The sequence below is a fragment of the Notothenia rossii genome (assembly GCF_949606895.1).
Source record: "Notothenia rossii genome assembly, chromosome: 3".
Lineage (NCBI taxonomy): Eukaryota > Metazoa > Chordata > Actinopteri > Perciformes > Nototheniidae > Notothenia > Notothenia rossii.
In genome coordinates, this window is record NC_136901.1 from 38588462 (window position 1) to 38609201 (window position 20740).

Consider the following 20740-nt stretch of genomic DNA (forward strand, 5'->3'; position numbering starts at 1 on the left):
AGTACCTGACCTCCCTTTATATTAATAGAACAATAATGTAATTGTTAGCTAATGAATGTTTCCATGGTGACCAACGGCAACATGACAACGCTTTCATTGGTCCCTCTTCTTTAGAGAAGACCAGGAAATGATGGATACATGGATCGTGTTCAAATCAATAGGCACGCAATGACTCTAAATAATAATGATCACGCCACCAAACACACATTCAAACTAAAGGAACCAGCCTGTTTGGAAAATGAGAGAAGTAGAAAGTACAGGTATTTGAGTTCAACATGTAAGAAGTAGAAAGTACAGGTATTTGAGTTCAACATGTAAGAAGTAGAAAGTACAGGTATTTGAGTTCAACATGTAAGAAGTAGAAAGTACAGGTATTTGAGTTCAACATGTGAGAAGTAGAAAGTACAGGTATTTGTGTTCAACATGTAAGAAGTAGAAAGTACAGGTATTTGTGTTCAACATGTAAGAAGTAGAAAGTACAGGTATTTGAGTTCAACATGTGAGAAGTAGAAAGTACAGGTATTTGTGTTCAACATGTAAGAAGTAGAAAGTAAAGGTATTTGAGTTCAACATGTAAGAAGTAGAAAGTACAGGTATTTGAGTTCAACATGTAAGAAGTAGAAAGTACAGGTATTTGAGTTCAACATGTAAGAAGTAGAAAGTACAGGTATTTGAGTTCAACATGTGAGAAGTAGAAAGTACAGGTATTTGTGTTCAACATGTAAGAAGTAGAAAGTACAGGTATTTGAGTTCAACATGTAAGAAGTAGAAAGTACAGGTATTTGTGTTCAACATGTAAGAAGTAGAAAGTACAGGTATTTGAGTTCAACATGTAAGAAGTAGAAAGTACAGGTATTTGAGTTCAACATGTAAGAAGTAGAAAGTACAGGTATTTGAGTTCAACATGTGAGAAGTAGAAAGTACAGGTATTTGTGTTCAACATGTAAGAAGTAGAAAGTAAAGGTATTTGAGTTCAACATGTAAGAAGTAGAAAGTACAGGTATTTGAGTTCAACATGTAAGAAGTAGAAAGTACAGGTATTTGAGTTCAACATGTAAGAAGTAGAAAGTACAGGTATTTGAGTTCAACATGTGAGAAGTAGAAAGTACAGGTATTTGTGTTCAACATGTAAGAAGTAGAAAGTACAGGTATTTGAGTTCAACATGTAAGAAGTAGAAAGTACAGGTATTTGTGTTCAACATGTAAGAAGTAGAAAGTACAGGTATTTGAGTTCAACATGTAAGAAGTAGAAAGTACAGGTATTTGAGTTCAACATGTAAGAAGTAGAAAGTACAGGTATTTGAGTTCAACATGTAAGAAGTAGAAAGTACAGGTATTTGAGTTCAACATGTGAGAAGTAGAAAGTACAGGTATTTGTGTTCAACATGTAAGAAGTAGAAAGTACAGGTATTTGTGTTCAACATGTAAGAAGTAGAAAGTACAGGTATTTGAGTTCAACATGTGAGAAGTAGAAAGTACAGGTATTTGTGTTCAACATGTAAGAAGTAGAAAGTACAGGTATTTGAGTTCAACATGTAAGAAGTAGAAAGTACAGGTATTTGTGTTCAACATGTAAGAAGTAGAAAGTACAGGTATTTGTGTTCAACATGTAAGAAGTAGAAAGTACAGGTATTTGAGTTCAACATGTAAGAAGTAGAAAGTACAGGTATTTGAGTTCAACATGTGAGAAGTAGAAAGTACAGGTATTTGTGTTCAACATGTAAGAAGTAGAAAGTACAGGTATTTGAGTTCAACATGTAAGAAGTAGAAAGTACAGGTATTTGTGTTCAACATGTAAGAAGTAGAAAGTACAGGTATTTGAGTTCAACATGTAAGAAGTAGAAAGTACAGGTATTTGAGTTCAACATGTAAGAAGTAGAAAGTACAGGTATTTGAGTTCAACATGTGAGAAGTAGAAAGTACAGGTATTTGTGTTCAACATGTAAGAAGTAGAAAGTACAGGTATTTGAGTTCAACATGTGAGAAGTAGAAAGTACAGGTATTTGTGTTCAACATGTAAGAAGTAGAAAGTACAGGTATTTGTGTTCAACATGTAAGAAGTAGAAAGTACAGGTATTTGAGTTCAACATGTGAGAAGTAGAAAGTACAGGTATTTGTGTTCAACATGTAAGAAGTAGAAAGTACAGGTATTTGAGTTCAACATGTAAGAAGTAGAAAGTACAGGTATTTGTGTTCAACATGTAAGAAGTAGAAAGTACAGGTATTTGTGTTCAACATGTAAGAAGTAGAAAGTACAGGTATTTGAGTTCAAAATGTAAGAAGTAGAAAGTACAGGTATTTGAGTTCAACATGTAAGAAGTAGAAAGTACAGGTATTTGAGTTCAACATGTAAGAAGTAGAAGGTACAGGTATTTGTGTTCAACATGTGAGAAGTAGAAAGTACAGGTATTTGTGTTCAACATGTAAGAAGTAGAAAGTACAGGTATTTGAGTTCAGCATGTAAGAAGTAGAAAGTACAGGTATTTGTGTTCAACATCTAAGAAGTAGAAAGTACAGGTATTTGTGTTCAACATCTAAGAAGTAGAAAGTACAGGTATTTGAGTTCAACATGTAAGAAGTAGAAAGTACAGGTATTTGTGTTCAACATGTAAGAAGTAGAAAGTACAGGTATTTGAGTTCAACATGTAAGAAGTAGAAAGTACAGGTATTTGTGTTCAACATGTAAGAAGTAGAAAGTAAAGGTATTTGAGTTCAACATGTAAGAAGTAGAAAGTACAGGTATTTGAGTTCAACATGTGAGAAGTAGAAAGTACAGGTATTTGTGTTCAACATGTAAGAAGTAGAAAGTACAGGTATTTGTGTTCAACATGTAAGAAGTAGAAAGTACAGGTATTTGAGTTCAACATGTAAGAAGTAAAAAGTACAGGTATTTGTGTTCAACATGTAAGAAGTAGAAAGTACAGGTATTTGTGTTCAACATGTAAGAAGTAGAAAGTACAGGTATTTGAGTTCAACATGTAAGAAGTAAAAAGTACAGGTATTTGTGTTCAACATGTAAGAAGTAGAAAGTTCAGGTATTTGTGTTCAACATGTAAGAAGTAGAAAGTACAGGTATTTGAGTTCAACATGTGAGAAGTAGAAAGTACAGGTATTTGAGTTCAACATGTAAGAAGTAGAAAGTCGTCAGAAAAATAAGTATTGGAGTAAAGTACTGATACCAGAAACATGTACTTAAGTACAGTAACAAAGTATTTGTACTCCACTACTTCCTTCCTTTTAAATACATCACTCATACTGACCGTATTTTCCCATTTCAATACAGACTGTTAATGACTTTCCTACCTTTCTCTCCTGTGCAGCTCCTGAAGGGCGTGGGAACAAAGTGCTGGGCTCCAGACGCAGAATACGCCCTTCACTCCGTCTATCAGGGAGGACTGTTTGAGCTGAGAGCCGGCGACGAACTCTTCGTTTCCGTCTCTTCCCCGACTATGGTCAACGCTGACGACTCCTCCAGCTACTTCGGCGCCTTTCGCCTCGACCTCTGAGGAAAGGAAGAAAGAAAGAGATGGATTAAAGGGGTGGAGACACAATGAGTGAGGGGCCTTTTTTGAAAGTCTGTCGATTGGAAAAAGTGGGATGATGGATCCTCAAGGTTTGCTGGCACGGATACATTGAAGGTTTCGCTTGAGTAGAAAAAAAAGGAAAAGAAAGTCCTCGTTACTCTCCCTTAAACCAAACTGAACTTTCGAGACTAAGATATACAAAGATACGTGGGCAATCACGCGAAAACACGTTAAGAACATGGCTTTTCTGTTGATTCCAGGAAATCTCCTTTTGGATGTCAGAAAAGAACCCCAGAAAAATCTTCCTAGTCCAAAGAATTCGACCACCTAAAATAACACAGGAGGGAAGCAATCGACCCCTCGGAGACCGAAGAATGTACACACAATAAAAACTCAATCCTCTGCGTCGGAGATGTGAAGAAGGACTACGGAGTGACAGCAGAAGGAAGTCAAATGACCAAAGCAAAGACAAATGTGGAATTTTTTTTTTAAGCGTGCCATGAGAGTTCTGTACATATGAGAATGAGGTTTATACAATGAGCTGTGGTGATTTTAATTCATGTGTATTTGACGTTGACTGGACTTCAAACCACTTTTGATTTTGTGGAGGACTTTCTACACCACTAGTGGATTTTATGCAAAGACATTTTTAGGAGGAGGATAGCGGATTGTTTTCTTTGATACAGTAAGAGGACTGTAAGAAACAACATGGAGTGCCTTTTGGGACAGTCTGTGTAAGAGCTGTTGTAAAAGGACTGAAGAATGAGCCCAGCAGAAGATGAAAGGGGAGAAATCTCTCTCTTTTCTTGTAAAGAATTTTAAATATCTCGCCTTTCTCGTCTACCTTGTGAAGCTGCATTCAGTTTAGTTAAGCAACCAAAACCAAAACCAAAAACGCACACAGTATGAGAACAGGATCAGAGACATATGCAAATAGACTAGTTGCACAAACACGTTCGTTAGCGTAGTTTAGGTGGTTTTCAGATCAAAAGAAAAGGTTTCATTCAACACTTGTTTTAACTTTAGTGGAACAGCCATGTTTCTACTTGGTGGTCAGAGCTGCTTTGCATTGAAATATCCTCACTGAAATGTTATAAAAAATAACTAGAGTTAAAAGTTTGGACCTGCAAATAACTCGAATATATCAAATGTTTCCACTATTATTTAAAAAAGTCCTCTTTAGAATTAAAATATTTTCACTTTTTGTGCTAAGCTAAGCTAGCCGTCTCCTGGCTGCAGCTTCATATTAAACACAGATTTCTGAAATCGGTATCAAACTCATTTAATTCTAAGCAAAATAGCATCTTAAGTGTCAAACTGTTCCCTAAATATGCAACCAGCCACTTGTGAGTTTCCAAACAGAAATAGTAAGTGAAGTGCTAACAAGAAATAAAGTCATTTTGGGTTTTTATGAAGTCAAATTGGACTTTCAGACACACTTCCAGCTGTTGACCAACAAATGAAAACCAGTCTTTTGGAAAACACTGATTCATTCACAAGTACACATGCAAACATTTTGCCCCATTCTGAACGGAAACACACAATAAAAGCACCAAACAGTTCAGCAAGCAAACACAGAAAGGTGCATTTTGGGGAGAACACAGATTCAGTAATAAGACGCAGACGCATATAAAAGATTTGTGAGCAGTGAGAGAGGCTGTGCAGACACAAACCATGCACCGACTAGCACAGACCCAACCCTCCACGCCTCCTTTCTGGCACCAACATGTGTACACACACACACACACACACACACACACACACACACACACACACACACACACACACACACACACACACACTCACACTCACACTCACACTCACACTCACACTCACACTCACACACTCACACACACGCTAGTCTACGCTCCACACACACACACACACACACACACACACACACACACACACACACACACACACACACACACACACACACACACACACACACACACACACACACACACACACACACACACACACACACACACACACACACACACACACACACACACACACACACACACAATGCAGTGTCACATCCAGTGTACGAGACACGCACTAATTTCTCAACACTGTCTTCCCTCCCTGAGCCGTCTGGTAGTTGTCAGGGAGAGGCATGCAGGGAGGGTGTGTGTGTGTGTGTGTGTGTGTGTGTGTGTGTGTGTGTGTGTTTGTTCAAAGGGCTCAGTTCACATGGATTATTCATAAGAAACGAGGTCAAACTAAAGCATTTTTCTTTGTTTGCGTACCTTAAAATTGGTTTTCCCTTAAAGGTTTCATATGCTTACACACATACTTTATTAATAAGTTGACATCCAGCTTAATCCCATTCTGCTGGCACTGGGGTTCACACCTACCTATGTATATATGCAAGGTTACGTTATACTGTTGGTTTGCGAGGGAAGCTAAGAAAACACAACAACACATTCTGCTTATTTTGCGCAAAATCGAAGGCAAATTTCATTTTGTTTGATTGCTGTTTTAGCTGATTTCTCTGCACCTGGTTTCTCTCTCTCTCTCTCTCTCATTCACACGCTTCATCACATCACACATACCAAGCTCACCCTCCCTCTGTACATTCAGTCAGTTTATTATCCAGGGTTCACTCCAACAATCTTTTCTTGCACAATACAAGCAGATCACTGAAACAGCCATGATGATGATGATAACACACACACACACACACACACACACACACACACACACACACACACACACACACACACACACACACACACACACACACACACACACACACACACACACACACACACACACACACACACACACACACACACACACACACACACACACACACACACACACACACACACACACACACACACACACACCAGCATAAAGAGAGTTTCTGCATTGAATGTGTGTGTGTACAGGACAGTTTTGTAGCTGTGAACATGTTTGGCACATTGTTGCTGAGAAAAATAAAAAATCTTTGGACCTTCCCTGTGTATGTGGAGATTTTACAATGTGAATTATGTGATGATGACCTCACACACAAGAGACCTGTAACTTCAACTGGAAAACCCCTGAGCTAAAAGCTGTATCAAAGAGTCGTAATGGTAAGAGTTACGTAAAACAATGGACTAAAAATGTGTTGAAAAGCACAAGTATTTTTGGACATAAATTCATCGAATAATCAAGAGTCAAACATTTGTTGAAAACTGGATAAAAAGTCATAAAATGATCACGAGATGTACCGTTAAAACTGGGCTAAAGTTGGTGAAAAGTGAAAGTATTTTATACATAAAGTCATTTAAAAAAATCAAAAATGTCAACAAAATGTGTTGAAAAGCACAAGTATTTTTGGACATAAAAGTCATACAATAATCAAGAGTCCTAATGGTAAAACTGGGCAAAGAAATTGGACGATAACTGGATAAAAAGGCATTTAATAATCAAAAGGTGTACCGTTAAAATTGGGAAAAAGTCTGTGAAATAGAAAGTCTTTTTATACATAAAAGTAATTTTAAAAAATCAAGAGTTATGTTAAAAAAATGGGGTGAAATTGGTTCAAAGTGCAAGTATTTTTAGACATTAATCCATCAATAATTAAGAGTCCGTATGGTAAAACTGGGCAAAAAAAATTGGTTGAAAACTGGATAAAAAAGTAAACAAATAATCAATTCGTAATGAAAGAAATCAAGAGTTATTCAAAAAAAGATTGGTTGAAATTGGTTAAAAAAGTAAGAATTTTTTTCATTTAATAATAAAGACATGTTATGTCAAAACCTGGTAAAGAAAATTGGTTGAAAACTGGATCAAAAGTTATAAAATAATCAAGAGATGTTTCGTTAAAAAGTCAGTGAAAGTAATTTTAAAAAGTAATTAAAAAGTAATTTAAAAAATCAACAGTTATTTAAAAAAATGGGGTGAAATTGGTTTAAAGTAAAAGTATTTTTACAAATTAATTTTATTTAATAATAAAGAGTTGTTATGGTAAAACTGGGCTAAAAATGTTTTTTTTTGGAGGACATTGACAAAATAATTTAAATGCTATAAACATAAATATGTGTTATCTAGACTCGTGCTGTAATATATGTGCTTTTCAGCAAACAATATTAATTAGAGTGAAGTACAGTGCATATATCCATTATATCCATTCACAGAACTAAAGAATGCTTTTAAAAAAGGTTTAATGAGATGATGGAATCAAAGCTGAACTATATAACATGCTGAAAAACCCAACCCCAGAAGGGGGTCTGGGGGGATTGTCCCCCAGGAGATTTTTAGAAATACTAACATAAACTACGTATTCTGGTGCACTCTGAGAAGAAAATAAAGAAATCTATTCCTACCCGACATATTAATAATATCTTATGCCATTGTTTGTTTTTCACTTTGTTCTGAAGCTAAACTTGCTGCTCCTCACAGAGAGAAGAGCAAAGAGGAGATAGTCTCTGTGAATTACTTTAAATTGTGGGTAAGGGCAGTGCTTGAATTGGAATAAAAAAGGTGCCAGTACTCTAAATCAGCAAAAAGTATTTGGCACAAAGTCATAGTATATCCTATAATGCTGGTGGGTTTGTCTCTTTACTGTATATTTTAGAAAGGCTCACTGTACTTAAACAAAATGACTCAGGGTGCATCTGAGATTAGAGGGGGTGCAGTGGTAAAGTGCTATTTTTATAAGTGGGGAGTGGACCTGACACCCTCTAGTCTAGGGGGTCCGGGGGCATGCTCCCCCGGGAACATTTTTTTTAAAATATTGAAGTTAGATGCATCAATCTGGTGCACTTTGAGAGCAAAATGAAGAGATATATGGATACCTCTCAACATCCATAATGAAACAACTGTAAACAGATTTACTTTTTCTTTATGGATATAAAAGAAAGTAAAGCTTGACTCCTACTGGCTGGTTAAATGACTCCTCGTCCCTGAGGCCAATACCATTTTTTTGTGCCATTTTGCTGGATTTATTTGTCAATAGCGTTGCTGCACAAAGTGATAGCCCTCTAGTTTAAATCTACTATGCAAAAAGAAACATATGGAGATGGGTTACTATTTAAAAAAAATTGCAAATCTATTTTGGAACAGTGGGGCCGGGCCTCAAATCCTATAGGGGGGTCCGGGGGCATGCTCCCCCGGTAAGATTTTTTTTTAAATGTTGGACTTAAATGCACCAACCTGGTGCATTTTGAGGGGGAAATAAAGAAACGACACCCATATGAAACAAAAATGTTACATTTAAATAATCATAAAATCATAAGTACATGGCCATAACCAATAATATATGAAAAAACATTGAAACTTGTTTATTTATTTGTTTTTGGTTCATTTATAGTTGTGAGTGTGTCTGGGCTCCTGAATCGGCCTCTCCTGTCTCCCTCCTCTCCCCCCTGCTCCTCTTTGAGGCAACAGCAAAGACTAGTTTTAGCTCTCAACAAGTTTATCTTACCTTTTTTCACCTAGTTAACATTTTGTTTGTATTATTCATGCATATTTTACTAATCACTACCCCCTCAAATGGAAATATGTGTTTACATAAATGGTCACCGAACCGTTTGAGACCCACTGAGATAACTTACACTAAGTTAACTATCTAAAGACTCGGAGAGTAATTTACCTCACCAGAGCTGTAGTTATCAGCCTCTCAGTCTGACAGCAAAGGACTCTCCCTCCACCTTGTTGTTGAAAAAGCTCCTTATATCCGTTAGCGCAGCTAGCTAGCACCAGATGCTAACAACAATACACGTAACCGGTGCGCGCGCTTTCTCGCTCGCTCGCGCCACACATACACCAACACACACCCTCCCGAGCTTGAATGACACACAGAGACCAATCGAGGGCATTAGTATGATCTGTATGAAAGTGGCAATGTCGGCAGGCCACGTCATGTAGACAGCCAGTCACCCTCTGTGAGGCAGAGTCAGACCCACATTTGCGCTGCGTTGCGTTTACAATATATACGTATATTGCCGGCGGCTGAGTACCGGCATTTTACTTTAAGAAGTGCCGGTGTCGGTACCAGATGTGTTCGGGGTACCATAAGTGTTCGGGGGCCGTCTCTTACCAATGACGTCACGCATTGTACGCATTGTGATTGGCTGTACGGTAATTTACCCAGGGGTGCTCGGGGGCAAATCACATCTACAGATCATGACGAACCGAATTGAATTATTCCTATGCTCCTAGCGTGTGAAAATGTTTGTGAAAAACATGTTAAAAAAACATGAAAACGGAGCAATGGCTGTACGCCATTGGCTGTACGGCAACTCAAGAGGACCATCATACACGGTCAAATTCCGAACATTTAAACATAGCCTACACTTCATTCTTTACTTTGTCCGTTATTATATGTAGAAGATGAACTACCTCTCTGAAAGGTCCCAATGTGTTCATTTTGATGGGCTGTCTTCTGAGTGGTTAAACATCACTAAAGATTTTCTGACTTCTGACTGCTTTGGATATATAATTACACCACAATAAGGTTTTACTATCACAGTGCACTGAGATTTGTGACAAACTGTAAAGCACTTACGCATCACTGTACACTGTAAACCAAGGCGGTTTTGCCATCACTTACTCTACTGAGGCTCAGTCACTGGTACATTTTCATTTACAAACCCATGTTTGATAAAGTACCATCTTATATCTGCTCCCTGATCTCTCAGCAAATTGAAAGTACTTATTGCCTGAGATCTCATGCTGTATGTGCCAAGTGCTAGGACTGTCTTAGGGAAGAAAGCTTTTAGATGTGCAGCTCCACTAACTTGGAACAGTCTGCAAAAAGAATGTAAAATTACCAAGCTGGTACCACTACATGTTTTTAAAGCTCGGTTGGATGCTCCACAGTCAGATGCTGTTGGTACCTGTACATGTGGATAGATATGTAAATTGTAATCCCTGTATTTTTTGCTGTATGATGTCCTTTTGTTGTTCTGTTGTTTATGTTTTTATGTCTTCATGTGGAACCTACTGCTGCAGGTCTCCCTTGAAAAATAGATCATTGATCTCAATAGGATTTTACCTGGATAAATAAAGGTTTTGAATTGAATGTCGAGCATTAACTGCAAGTCACTCAAATGCATAAACTGGAGAATAATTATGTTACAAGTGTTACAGAAAACATATCCAAGTGTAACAAACATCCAGTATTAACCTTACTGTTTTTTTACTAACAGTAACCAACTAATAATTTTCCTGAAGTGCATATTTATTCCAAACTCACAATATATATATATATTATATATATATATATATATATGTAATAAAACATAATGCACAATGGTACACAGTATCCAAACTCTTTAGGCACTGGTCAGAGGCATTCATGTAAAGCAGATCACCAGAATCCAATACTGGTAAAAACGTTGCAGAGATCAAATGTTTCCTTGTCTGAAAGGAGAAACCTAATTTTAAAACAACATTTTCAGTGTGTGACTTGAAAGATAAGTTCTGATCAATAATAAAACCTAGATATGTGTATGTAGTGACCCTTTCAATGTCAATGTCAGTCCCTTGAACAGTACAAATGTTGGGGAGAAAAGAAGTTAACTTTTTGCGATTTGAGAATATCATGAGTTTGGAGTTGTCTGCATTTAATACTAACTTGAGTTGAGATAAATGGGATGGAATAACATCAAAAGCAGACTGGAGGAAATCAAGACTTGCTCTATAGAAGAGGATGAACAATAAATAACAGTATCATCTGCATAAAAATGGAAAGCAGCATTTGAAAGATTATTCGAGATTATTTACATACAGTATATGGTGAAATTATTGGTCCTAATATGGAACCTTGGCGCACACCCTTTCAAATCAAATCAATCAAATCAAGTTTTATTTATATAGCACATTTATAAACGATTTTTGGTCGAGCCAAAGTGCTGTACAAATAATAAAAAATACCCTACAGTAAAGACATTTTACAGCTAATACAACAGCAGTTTGTTCAGAATATCAGTATGAGAAGAAAACGACACCCTTTGTCCTTAGACCCTCACATCGTACAAGGAAAAACTTCAAGAGAAAACCCACAGTTTAAAGGGGAACATGGGAGAAACCTCAGGGAGAGCAACAGAAGAGGGATCCCTCTCCCAGGACGGACAGACGTGCAATAGATGCCGTGTGTAAATCGAGGAGATAATACATTTGCAACATAGGTAGACCGAATGTTAGGAAATGCATGCATCTATAATAATAGGATGAATCCACGAAGATGTCAACAATCCTGTGGGAGCCTTCAGGGAGGCAGCACGACGAGACCCAGGCAGGACCGCAGAGACAGGTTCAGCCATGAACCGAAGTCCACGACTTAATCCAGAACTCAGGATAGAGGATCCAGGATGCGGGACCACAGCAAGAGGATCAGCCTCGACTCAAGATCACATCAAGACACAAAAGAAGAAAAATTTGGCTGGGTTAATCGGAACATGAGAATACACAGATACAGACAGACAGAAGGAAGAACAAGCACTCCCTTTGGAGTGATTTTTTTTTAAATATTGAAGTTAAATGCATCAATCTGGTGCACTTTGAGAGCAAAATGAAGAGATATATGGATACCTCTCAACATACATATGAAACAACTGTAAAACAGATTTACTTTGTCTTTATGGATTCGATTGTGGACTTGATTGTGATTGCTGCACATTATCCCTTACTTAATAAATACTTTTTTTGATAATCTATTATCTAGAAAAGTATATCATATTGATATATAATATATAATTTATTGATAATATATAATATAATCAAATATAACAATCAAAACGAAATAAGTAGTATTAAGTATTAGGGCTAAGAAAATATTGTACATGTGAAATAGTTGTATGTATTGATTTAAATTGACATGCATACGCTAAGAAAAATAGTCCGTTGTTACTGTTTGAACTAACGTACCAACGGCACTGAACATATTACATATTACCTACCATATTACGTTATATACTTCTTACCTTCGATTTCTCTTGTTCTTCTCCTCATTCGTCTTTGTTTTTCTTCAAGTTTTATTGTATTTCTTCAAGTTTTTATCTTGTTGGTCGAATGCACTTAAGTGTCAGCTAAATACAATGTAATGTAATGATCAAAAAACCCCTCTATACTCTAGACAGCGTGGGTAAATTACCGTAGAGCCAATCACAATGCGTGACGTCATTACGTCGTGACGTCACTGGTAAGAGACGGACCCCGAACACATATGGTACCCCGAACACATCTGGTACCGACACCGGTACCACATGGGTAAAAATCAGAAGTGCCGGTACTGCGTACCGGTGAGTACCGGCCCAATTCAAGCACTGGGTAAGGGTAGATAGCCCCCATTGTTCTGTGACCTGTCAATCAGCAAACCGGGGTCATATTTCATTATGTGTTCATTTGTATCTGAATTTGTACCCATGGATTTATAAAGAATAGTTCTACATCAAAGTTATTCTCCGTTGGGACTTCCGGCAACAATCTTGATTCTGATTGGCCAGAAGATGATCACTACGTGACAGAAGTTTTCAAGACCGTTTATGGTCTCCGGTACTTCCAGTCCGTGACCCCATGTGTCGGGGCGTGGCTGGTGGGCAGTGGGCACAAGTTTGCTGGCGTTGTCCGTGGCAACAGGAGTGACAGTCCGCACACACACAAGACCGCAATTATGGCAGAAGCAAAAAAGCCCAACATATATAATTTTCACTCCGAGTGAGAGGATGATTATTTTTTGATTTATTCCAATTCAAAGTCCATCTGTCTCATCTGCAATGCGAGCGTGGCTTTATCGAAGAAGGGTAATTTAGGAGCGGCATTTCAAAACAGTGCACAAACGCTACGAGACGGAATTCCCTCCTAATTCTGCCCTACGCTCCCAAAAGAGGAGGGACCTGAAAGGACGTACGTTACATCCAGCGCCGTATAGACTGAGAGTTATGTCATCTCCGTTCACTCCAATGGAACACTTTTTTACAGCAATGGCGGATCGTGGAGCCTCTCAATCGTTCCCCGGAAGTTAGCGCCAAGGCTAGCAGAGCTGTAGAGTTGCAGCATAATAGACCGTTCGTGACAGACTTTTAAAGGTAAGAAGAAGCTTAAAGATTTATATTGCGGATATTATCAGTACATCTGATTCAAATTAACATGTGTATTAAAGGATGTCAGTGGATTATCCCTAAATTAGTAGATTTAGGGAACGTTTACAGATAACAGATTAAGCTAGGATACCATACCATAGTACCATACACTATACCATAGTGGTTGAATACACAGTATTAGGAAACACTTTATACTTACTGGACATGTTATACTCATTACATAGTGTATATAAAATATGACCAAGAAAGTGAGACAACTTTATAGAAATTCATATCACATCTGTTACTGATGCCATTTGTCATACTTTGTTAAACTCACAAATAATAAAGTTCCATAACTTCAGTTGGGAACAAAGACCACACCTTATCTCCCCAAGGCAATTTCCCATCCAATAGGTGTGTATAACCCTTTCTCCTGTCTGTTACTCCCTCTTTCAGCACAAGAACCAGAGGGGGATTCAATGGAGCCTGAATACCTGCACTGAGACCCTCACCCTGCACCCTGAGTCTCAACTCTCAGTGTTTTTCAAGCCTTTCCCTGTTTTTTTGTATTAAACAAAACAGTAAGCTTTCCCAATGGTGTGGTTTTCGTTTTGTGAAAAAGTGCAAATGCAGTGTTTGTATACAATAACCTCACATATTTTTTTGCTGTTGGTCGTGAAATTGCTCCTGCTGACTTGTGCCAGCCATTTTTTCCTCCGCTCTGTGTCAGTGGGGAAGCCGTACATTCGTACTCCTTTCTCGGAGCGATTTGAGCATCCCCAGGCAGCACAGCAAACCATGGTGGCGACTAGGAGGCAGCACAGCAAACCAGGACAACACGGAGGAAAAGGCACAGACAAACTGCATGATATGCTATTCAATGTTTATTGAATTCCATGTATTTGCAATGGATGTTCCTAAAACAACACATTTAACATCATCATCATCATGCTGCTGCTGCTGCTGCTGCTAGTCCTTTGATAGTCACCTGTCGGTCTCCTGTCCTTTCTGAAAGCCATAAAGATGACTTTAGTCATTTAGATAACTTGTGTCCTCAATTACCATGGGATTACTGAAACTACCATGAATTGAAGAAAATGGTAGAAATTAATCTAATCTGAATTTTGAAGCATTCCTTTAGATCCCCTCCCTCTAAATATATCAATAAACATTAGAAAGTGATGCTCCTGACTACCATACAAGTTTAAGAAGATAATATTGGTTTTAAAGAATTCAAAGCTATAAATAAACAGCAACAGGCTCTTTAACCAGAACTGTTAGCCTAACATGTAAACTAGTTGTTCACACTAATCCTAATATTATCACTTAATATTACATATTCTATTTTATTTTTTAAAACATATTGATGTAAATACATACACATATCGATTTGTTGTATAAATATTGCAAATCAAAACCTTTATTCACTAATAATTACCAAAAGTCGAAGTTCTATCTCCTGTTATCAATGCATTCACATTGCCCGCCATGAACTTCCGGGGAACGATTCTCGTCTGCATGAACCACGTGACGATAACCGTTTTTGGACTTCCGCTGTCGTAACTCTTCTATCTATACGGCGCTGGTTACATCCTTTACGTCCTACGTCTGTTTCCGGTATTGTTTATGACGGATGTCTTTTGTTATCCTTCACATTTTAATTTACATTAAAGTATTTCGTGAGGCCTTCTAAAATGTTTTTAAATATAACTAGGGTTGTAGTTGAAGAGTTTGTAAATTAACATGAACATAGAAAATAATACAAAATTAGAAGGAAAAAACGATGAAACAATACAGATTTCAGTATTCTGAGCCCCTACTCTCCCCCTAACTGACGGCAACAAAAGTCCGACATTATTCAATTAAAATAAAGAAGTAAACACAATAAGTGTGGCTTGATTTTGAGCAAGAAAAAGGTTGATAAACGCAGTGAGAATGGATCTGCGGAGAGCATTTCTTCAGGATCCCAACTCGTCTATTACCAACGTTCAGGGAGCTCTATGCAAGTCAATGGGACTCCCTGATAGTTGAAGCCCGACGCTAAAGGGCCCCCCCTTGCGTTGGAAAGTGACGACAGGGACCCTGACATAACGTCAACATAGGCCGAGTTGGGAGTGAAAATGTGTTGCCAAATCACACACCCTTTCAAAAGTAAAGCCCTATGGATGTCCTGTATCCTTAAAGGAAGCACAGGAAGAGAGATGTTTTTTCAAAATAAAAGCCCTAGAATATCACAGTATCCAAACAAGACCCACAGGATAAGGATTTGTGTATATATAAAAGCCCCCCCCCCCCCACCCACACACACACACACACACACACACATACACTACTACTACTTCTGATACAACTACTACCACTACTACTAGTACTTACGGTATGTCCACACAGTGGCTTTGGAAAAAGCTTGTCGGTGGGCGTGTCTGAAGCTCGACCAGCAACCAATCACATGAATCTCCCGCCCCTGACACACAAGCAGCGGTTTCATTGGCTAGAGCTTGTACTGGCATATGATTTGATTGGCTGATGCTCCCACCGAAAGCTTCAGAAGATTCAAAAGTTGAACATTGCTCAACTTTTGAATCCTGAGATGCCTGGAAATCTCCGCTTTGCTTCCCACAATGCAGTTCGGCGAAAAGTGAGGCAAAGTGACGTCACCCCATTCAAAGTGAATGGGCAGAAGCGTTGGAAGATTTTTTTAACGCTGCTGTGTGGACGTACCGTTACAGTAAAGAACGACTTACTGTACATTCAACTATTAAATCAATCAGATATTCAGGACATTGAGGCTATACATTTACAGTGGAGGAAATAAGTATTTAACCCCCTTCAGATTTGGTAAGTTTACCCACTTATTTTACAACTAAAAGCTCTTTTCAAATGAAGAGCAGGTTGTAACCGAGGCTCTGTGTAAATAAACACAGGTCAGAGTCTCAGCGCTGCACCTCCCCCTGGAGAGAATCAGAGTTTGATGAGCCCTCTCTCTTCTTCCTGCTCTCAGACACAGCAGCCAGCTCCACTCTGTATTTCCTGGCTCCTCCCCTTCAGATCCACACTGAGGAGGATGGGTGTAACCAACCTGTGGGTAAAGCACAAGAGCTGATAGGCCACATTCACCGCCCACACACACATGCTGTTCAGATAACCTGTCAGACTAGTTTCAGCTTTCAGGAAGTGAAACTCACACACTCGCTGCTACTGAGAGGTGAAATGGCGCAGAAAGGAGTTCAGCTGGACCGGGAAACCTTCTCTTGTCCCATCTGTCTGGATCTACTGAAAGATCCGGTGACGACTTCCTGTGGACACAGCTACTGCATGAAGTGTATTAAAGCCCACTGGGACAGAGAGGATGAAAAGAAGATCCACAGCTGCCCTCAGTGCAGGCAGGGCTTTACACCGAGGCCTGTCCTGCTGAAAAACACCATGTTAGCAGAATTAGTGGCGGAGCTGAAGAAGACTGGACTCCAAGCTGCTCCTGCTGATCACTGCTATGCTGGAGCTGGAGAAGTGGCCTGTGATGTCTGCACTGGGAGGAAGCTGAGAGCCTGTAAGTCCTGTCTGCAGTGTGTGGCCTCTTACTGTGACCAACACCTCCAGCCTCATTATGAATCATCTGTCTTTAAGAAACACAAGCTGGTGGAGCCCTCCAAGAAGCTCCAGGAGAACATCTGCTCTCGTCACGACGAGGTGATGAAGCTGTTCTGCCGCACTGATAAGCAGAGTATCTGTTCTCTCTGCTCTGTGGACGAACACAAAGGCCACGACACGGTGTCAGCTGCAGCAGAGAGGACTGAGAGGCAGAGAGAGCTGGAGGGGAGTCGACTAAACATCCAGAAGGGAATCCAGGAGAGAGAGAAGGAGGTGAAGCTGCTTCAGCAGGAGGTGGAGGCCGTCAATGGCTCTGCTGATAAAGCAGTGGAGGACAGTGAGAAGATGTTCACTGAGCTGATCCGTCTCATGGAGAAAAGAAGCTCTGATGTGAAGCAGCAGCTCAGATCCCAGCAGAAGAGAGAAGTGAGTCGAGTCAGAGAGCTCCAGGAGAAGCTGGAGCAGGAGATCTCTGAGCTGAAGAGGAGAGACGCTGAGCTGAAGCTGCTGTCTCACACAGAGGATCACAACCACTTTCTGCTCAGCTACCCCTCCTCACTGTCAGCCCTCAGTGAAGCTACACACTCCTCCAGCATCAACATCCGTCCTCTGAGATACTTTGAGGACGTGACGGCGGCCCTGTCAGCAGTCAGAGACAAACTACAGGACGTCCTGAGAGAGGAATGGACAAACGTCTCATTGACTGAAGTGGATGTTTTACTGTCAGCAGCAGTGCCCGCCACCAGAGCTGGGTTCTTCAAATGTCCACAGGAGATCACTCTGGATCCAAACACAGCACACACACAGCTGTTATTATCTGAGGGGAGCAGAAAAGCAACATACATGAAACCAAAACAGTCTTATTCTAGTCACCCAGACAGATTCATTTTTAATGCTCAGGTCCTGGGTAGAGAGAGTCTGACTGGACGTTGTTACTGGGAGGTGGAGTGGAGCGGAGAAGGAGTTAAAGTAGCAGTCGCATACAAGAATATCAGCAGAGTAGAGGATGAATGTGGATTTGGAAACAATGACAAATCTTGGGCGTTATATTGTGACAAAAACAGTTATACATTTCGTTGCAACAATATCTACACTCCCATCTCAGGTCCTCTGTCCTCCAGAGTAGGAGTGTACCTGGATCACAGAGCAGGTATTCTGTCCTTCTACAGCGTCTCTGAAACCATGACTCTCCTCCACAGAGTGCAGACCACATTCACTCAGCCGCTCCATGCTGGAGTTGGGCTTTATTATTTTGGAGCCACAGCTGAGTTCGGTAAACTCAAATAGCCTGAAGTCATTGGAGGAACTCTTCTACTTCTTAAACTCACCGTGTGTCCATCAGAGCTGATTGTCCATGTCTTCACTGCAGAGATCAGCTGTCAATCAAACCTGATGGGCGGGGCTTGAACATCTTCTCATGAGTTGTTCTGTAGATGTTGGACTTTCTTCCGGCTCCTTCCTGTGTCTGTTTAGCCATGGACAGTGATGCAACACAGATATGGTGAAAAAAGAGAGAACTATTTGAAGCAGAAAAAAAACAGCGTAATATACCATCTGACAAAGGCCTGTTCTATAATGCTTCAATTAACTGGCTATTGTTTATAATTTACTCAGATCAGTAGGAGACAGAGATGTTAACTTATAAATCAAGGGTTTTTATTATTATTTACAGCAGGGGTGGGGAACCTTTTTCCATTCAATTTGTACAACATCCTCCGAGGGCCGTACAAATGATTGAACTCAACCTCTGCTTAAAAAAACTAAAATGACAGCCCATTCATTTGGCCTTTCTTTCATGCTTTGCAAAGAAAAAGCAACCTCTTAATCCAGAGATCTCACCATGACTCATGTTTGACGCATGCATGAATGCATTCACGTGCACGGTTGTGGCATGACAACCAAAACAGAAAGATATGGACACAAGATGTGTGCAAATGTATTTAGTATCCTATCCATGTGAACATGATTTAAGTGGGGGGGACCTAACCTCCTCTTGGGGGGTCCGGGGGCATGCTCCCCCGGGAAGATTTTTTTTAAAATATTGAAGTTAAAAGCATCAATCTGGTGCACTTTGAGAGCAACATGAGGAGATCTATGGATTAGGGCCGGGACTCGATTAAAAAAATTAATCTAATTAATTACAGGCTTTGTAATTAATTAATCGCAATTAATCGCATTTTTAATCACATATAAATATTTGACCTGAGAACAGTGAGAAGCAATTTTTTTCACATGGATTTTAGTATACCATTGAATAATGACTGAATACATAAGCTCAAGCAACAAAACATTGTTTATTTTTTTTTAAGGTGGTACTTAACCAAGACCAACAGAAAAGGGCAATTTTTGCCATAAAGTGTAGCAATAGCATATTTAGGAATATAGTACATTTCAGAGATTCAGGTAGCCTATAGGTAGGTAGACCTTCTGTAAACTATAACACTTTGTTTTTTAAGTATAACACAATACTTTCAAGTTCATTCAGAACATTGGAAACCCTGACTATTAGAAAACATCTCTCTGTTGCTTCAGAGGCCATAACAGACTTTGTTGATTTACCAACAGTTGATTTAAAAAATCTAATACATTTCAGTCCAACTCTCTCAATAACCTTGGCCAAAACAATAAACAGTTCAACATAAAGTGCCAGTTGCACCAACAACGTAATAAATAGATCAACATAAAGTGTACTGTACCATTTAAAATAAAATAAAAAAAGTGCCAGTGATTGACCTCAATCCCTCCTATTCTTCCAATATCCTGATGAAAAATAAAATCTCTCTGTTGCATAGGCCACTGTTTGATCAACGCGAATTGGGTGTGGGTCCTTGTACTCCGAGTCGGGCTAACGTCCACGCTAGCTTCCACGCTAGCTGCTATAGGTTTTGCATTGAGGTGATACTTGAGGCTTGATGTGCTGCGGTGATACGCAAATTCCTTTTTGCATAATTTGCAAACAACCGTGCTCTTATTGATGCTTCCATCCGTCCGTTTTTTAAAACAAAATGTCCCATCCACGGGGCCAACCAAAGCGGTCTCATCAGCTTCTTTGTTCACGTTTGACTATTGTTCACTGTGGTTTGTTGTTGTCTGAAGTCATGAACGTTAGTTGGTGCTCCAGTATAATCGGTACCCCTGAAACTCATCCAGTGAGAAACGTTCCGCGGTGCAAAAATAAGTGCGATTAAAATGCGTTAATTTTTTTAACGCGTTAATTTTTGTGTAATTAATTAATCTTAATTAACGCGTTAAAGTCCCGGCCCTACTATGGATACATCTTTCAACACCCATATGAAACAGAACTGTAAGCAGATTTTTCTTTTTGGATATTTTACCAAATCACTCATCTTTCAAACTCTATTCTTGTTATTTTTAACAACTTTTTTTTGTTACTGTCATATAGTATTTTATACCTGTTAATAATTGAGTCTCTAATGTCTCATTAATAACTATAATGATCATATCAAGGTGTGCCTTAACCTCACTGAGCTGAGGTTATTTGAGCCTCTCAGGAGAGAGCTCTCTTCCACCTGGTTGTAGAAAAGCTCTTTAAATTCGTTAGCATAGCTAGCTAACCAGATGCTAATAACAACAGATCGCCACTGT

General features: G+C 39.2%; 2 protein-coding genes across 2 annotated transcripts in view; both read left to right on the top strand.

Annotated features, from left to right (window-relative positions):
* Positions 1 to 6490, top strand: part of tnfsf10l (TNF superfamily member 10, like) — a 72669-nt gene extending 66179 nt beyond the window's left edge. The window contains exon 7 of the mRNA XM_079672211.1: positions 3321 to 6490. Within this exon, the coding sequence (XP_079528337.1) occupies positions 3321 to 3506 (186 nt within the window). The 3' untranslated portion in view covers positions 3507 to 6490. The remainder of the gene's footprint in view (positions 1 to 3320) is intronic.
* Positions 6491 to 16658: 10168 nt separating this feature from the next.
* Positions 16659 to 18706, top strand: LOC307033658 (tripartite motif-containing protein 16-like). Its single transcript, XM_079672193.1, has one exon. The coding sequence runs from the start codon at positions 16757 to 16759 to the stop codon at positions 18419 to 18421; it is 1665 nt and encodes a 554-aa protein (XP_079528319.1). The 5' UTR covers positions 16659 to 16756; the 3' UTR covers positions 18422 to 18706.
* Positions 18707 to 20740: the final 2034 nt, after the last annotated feature.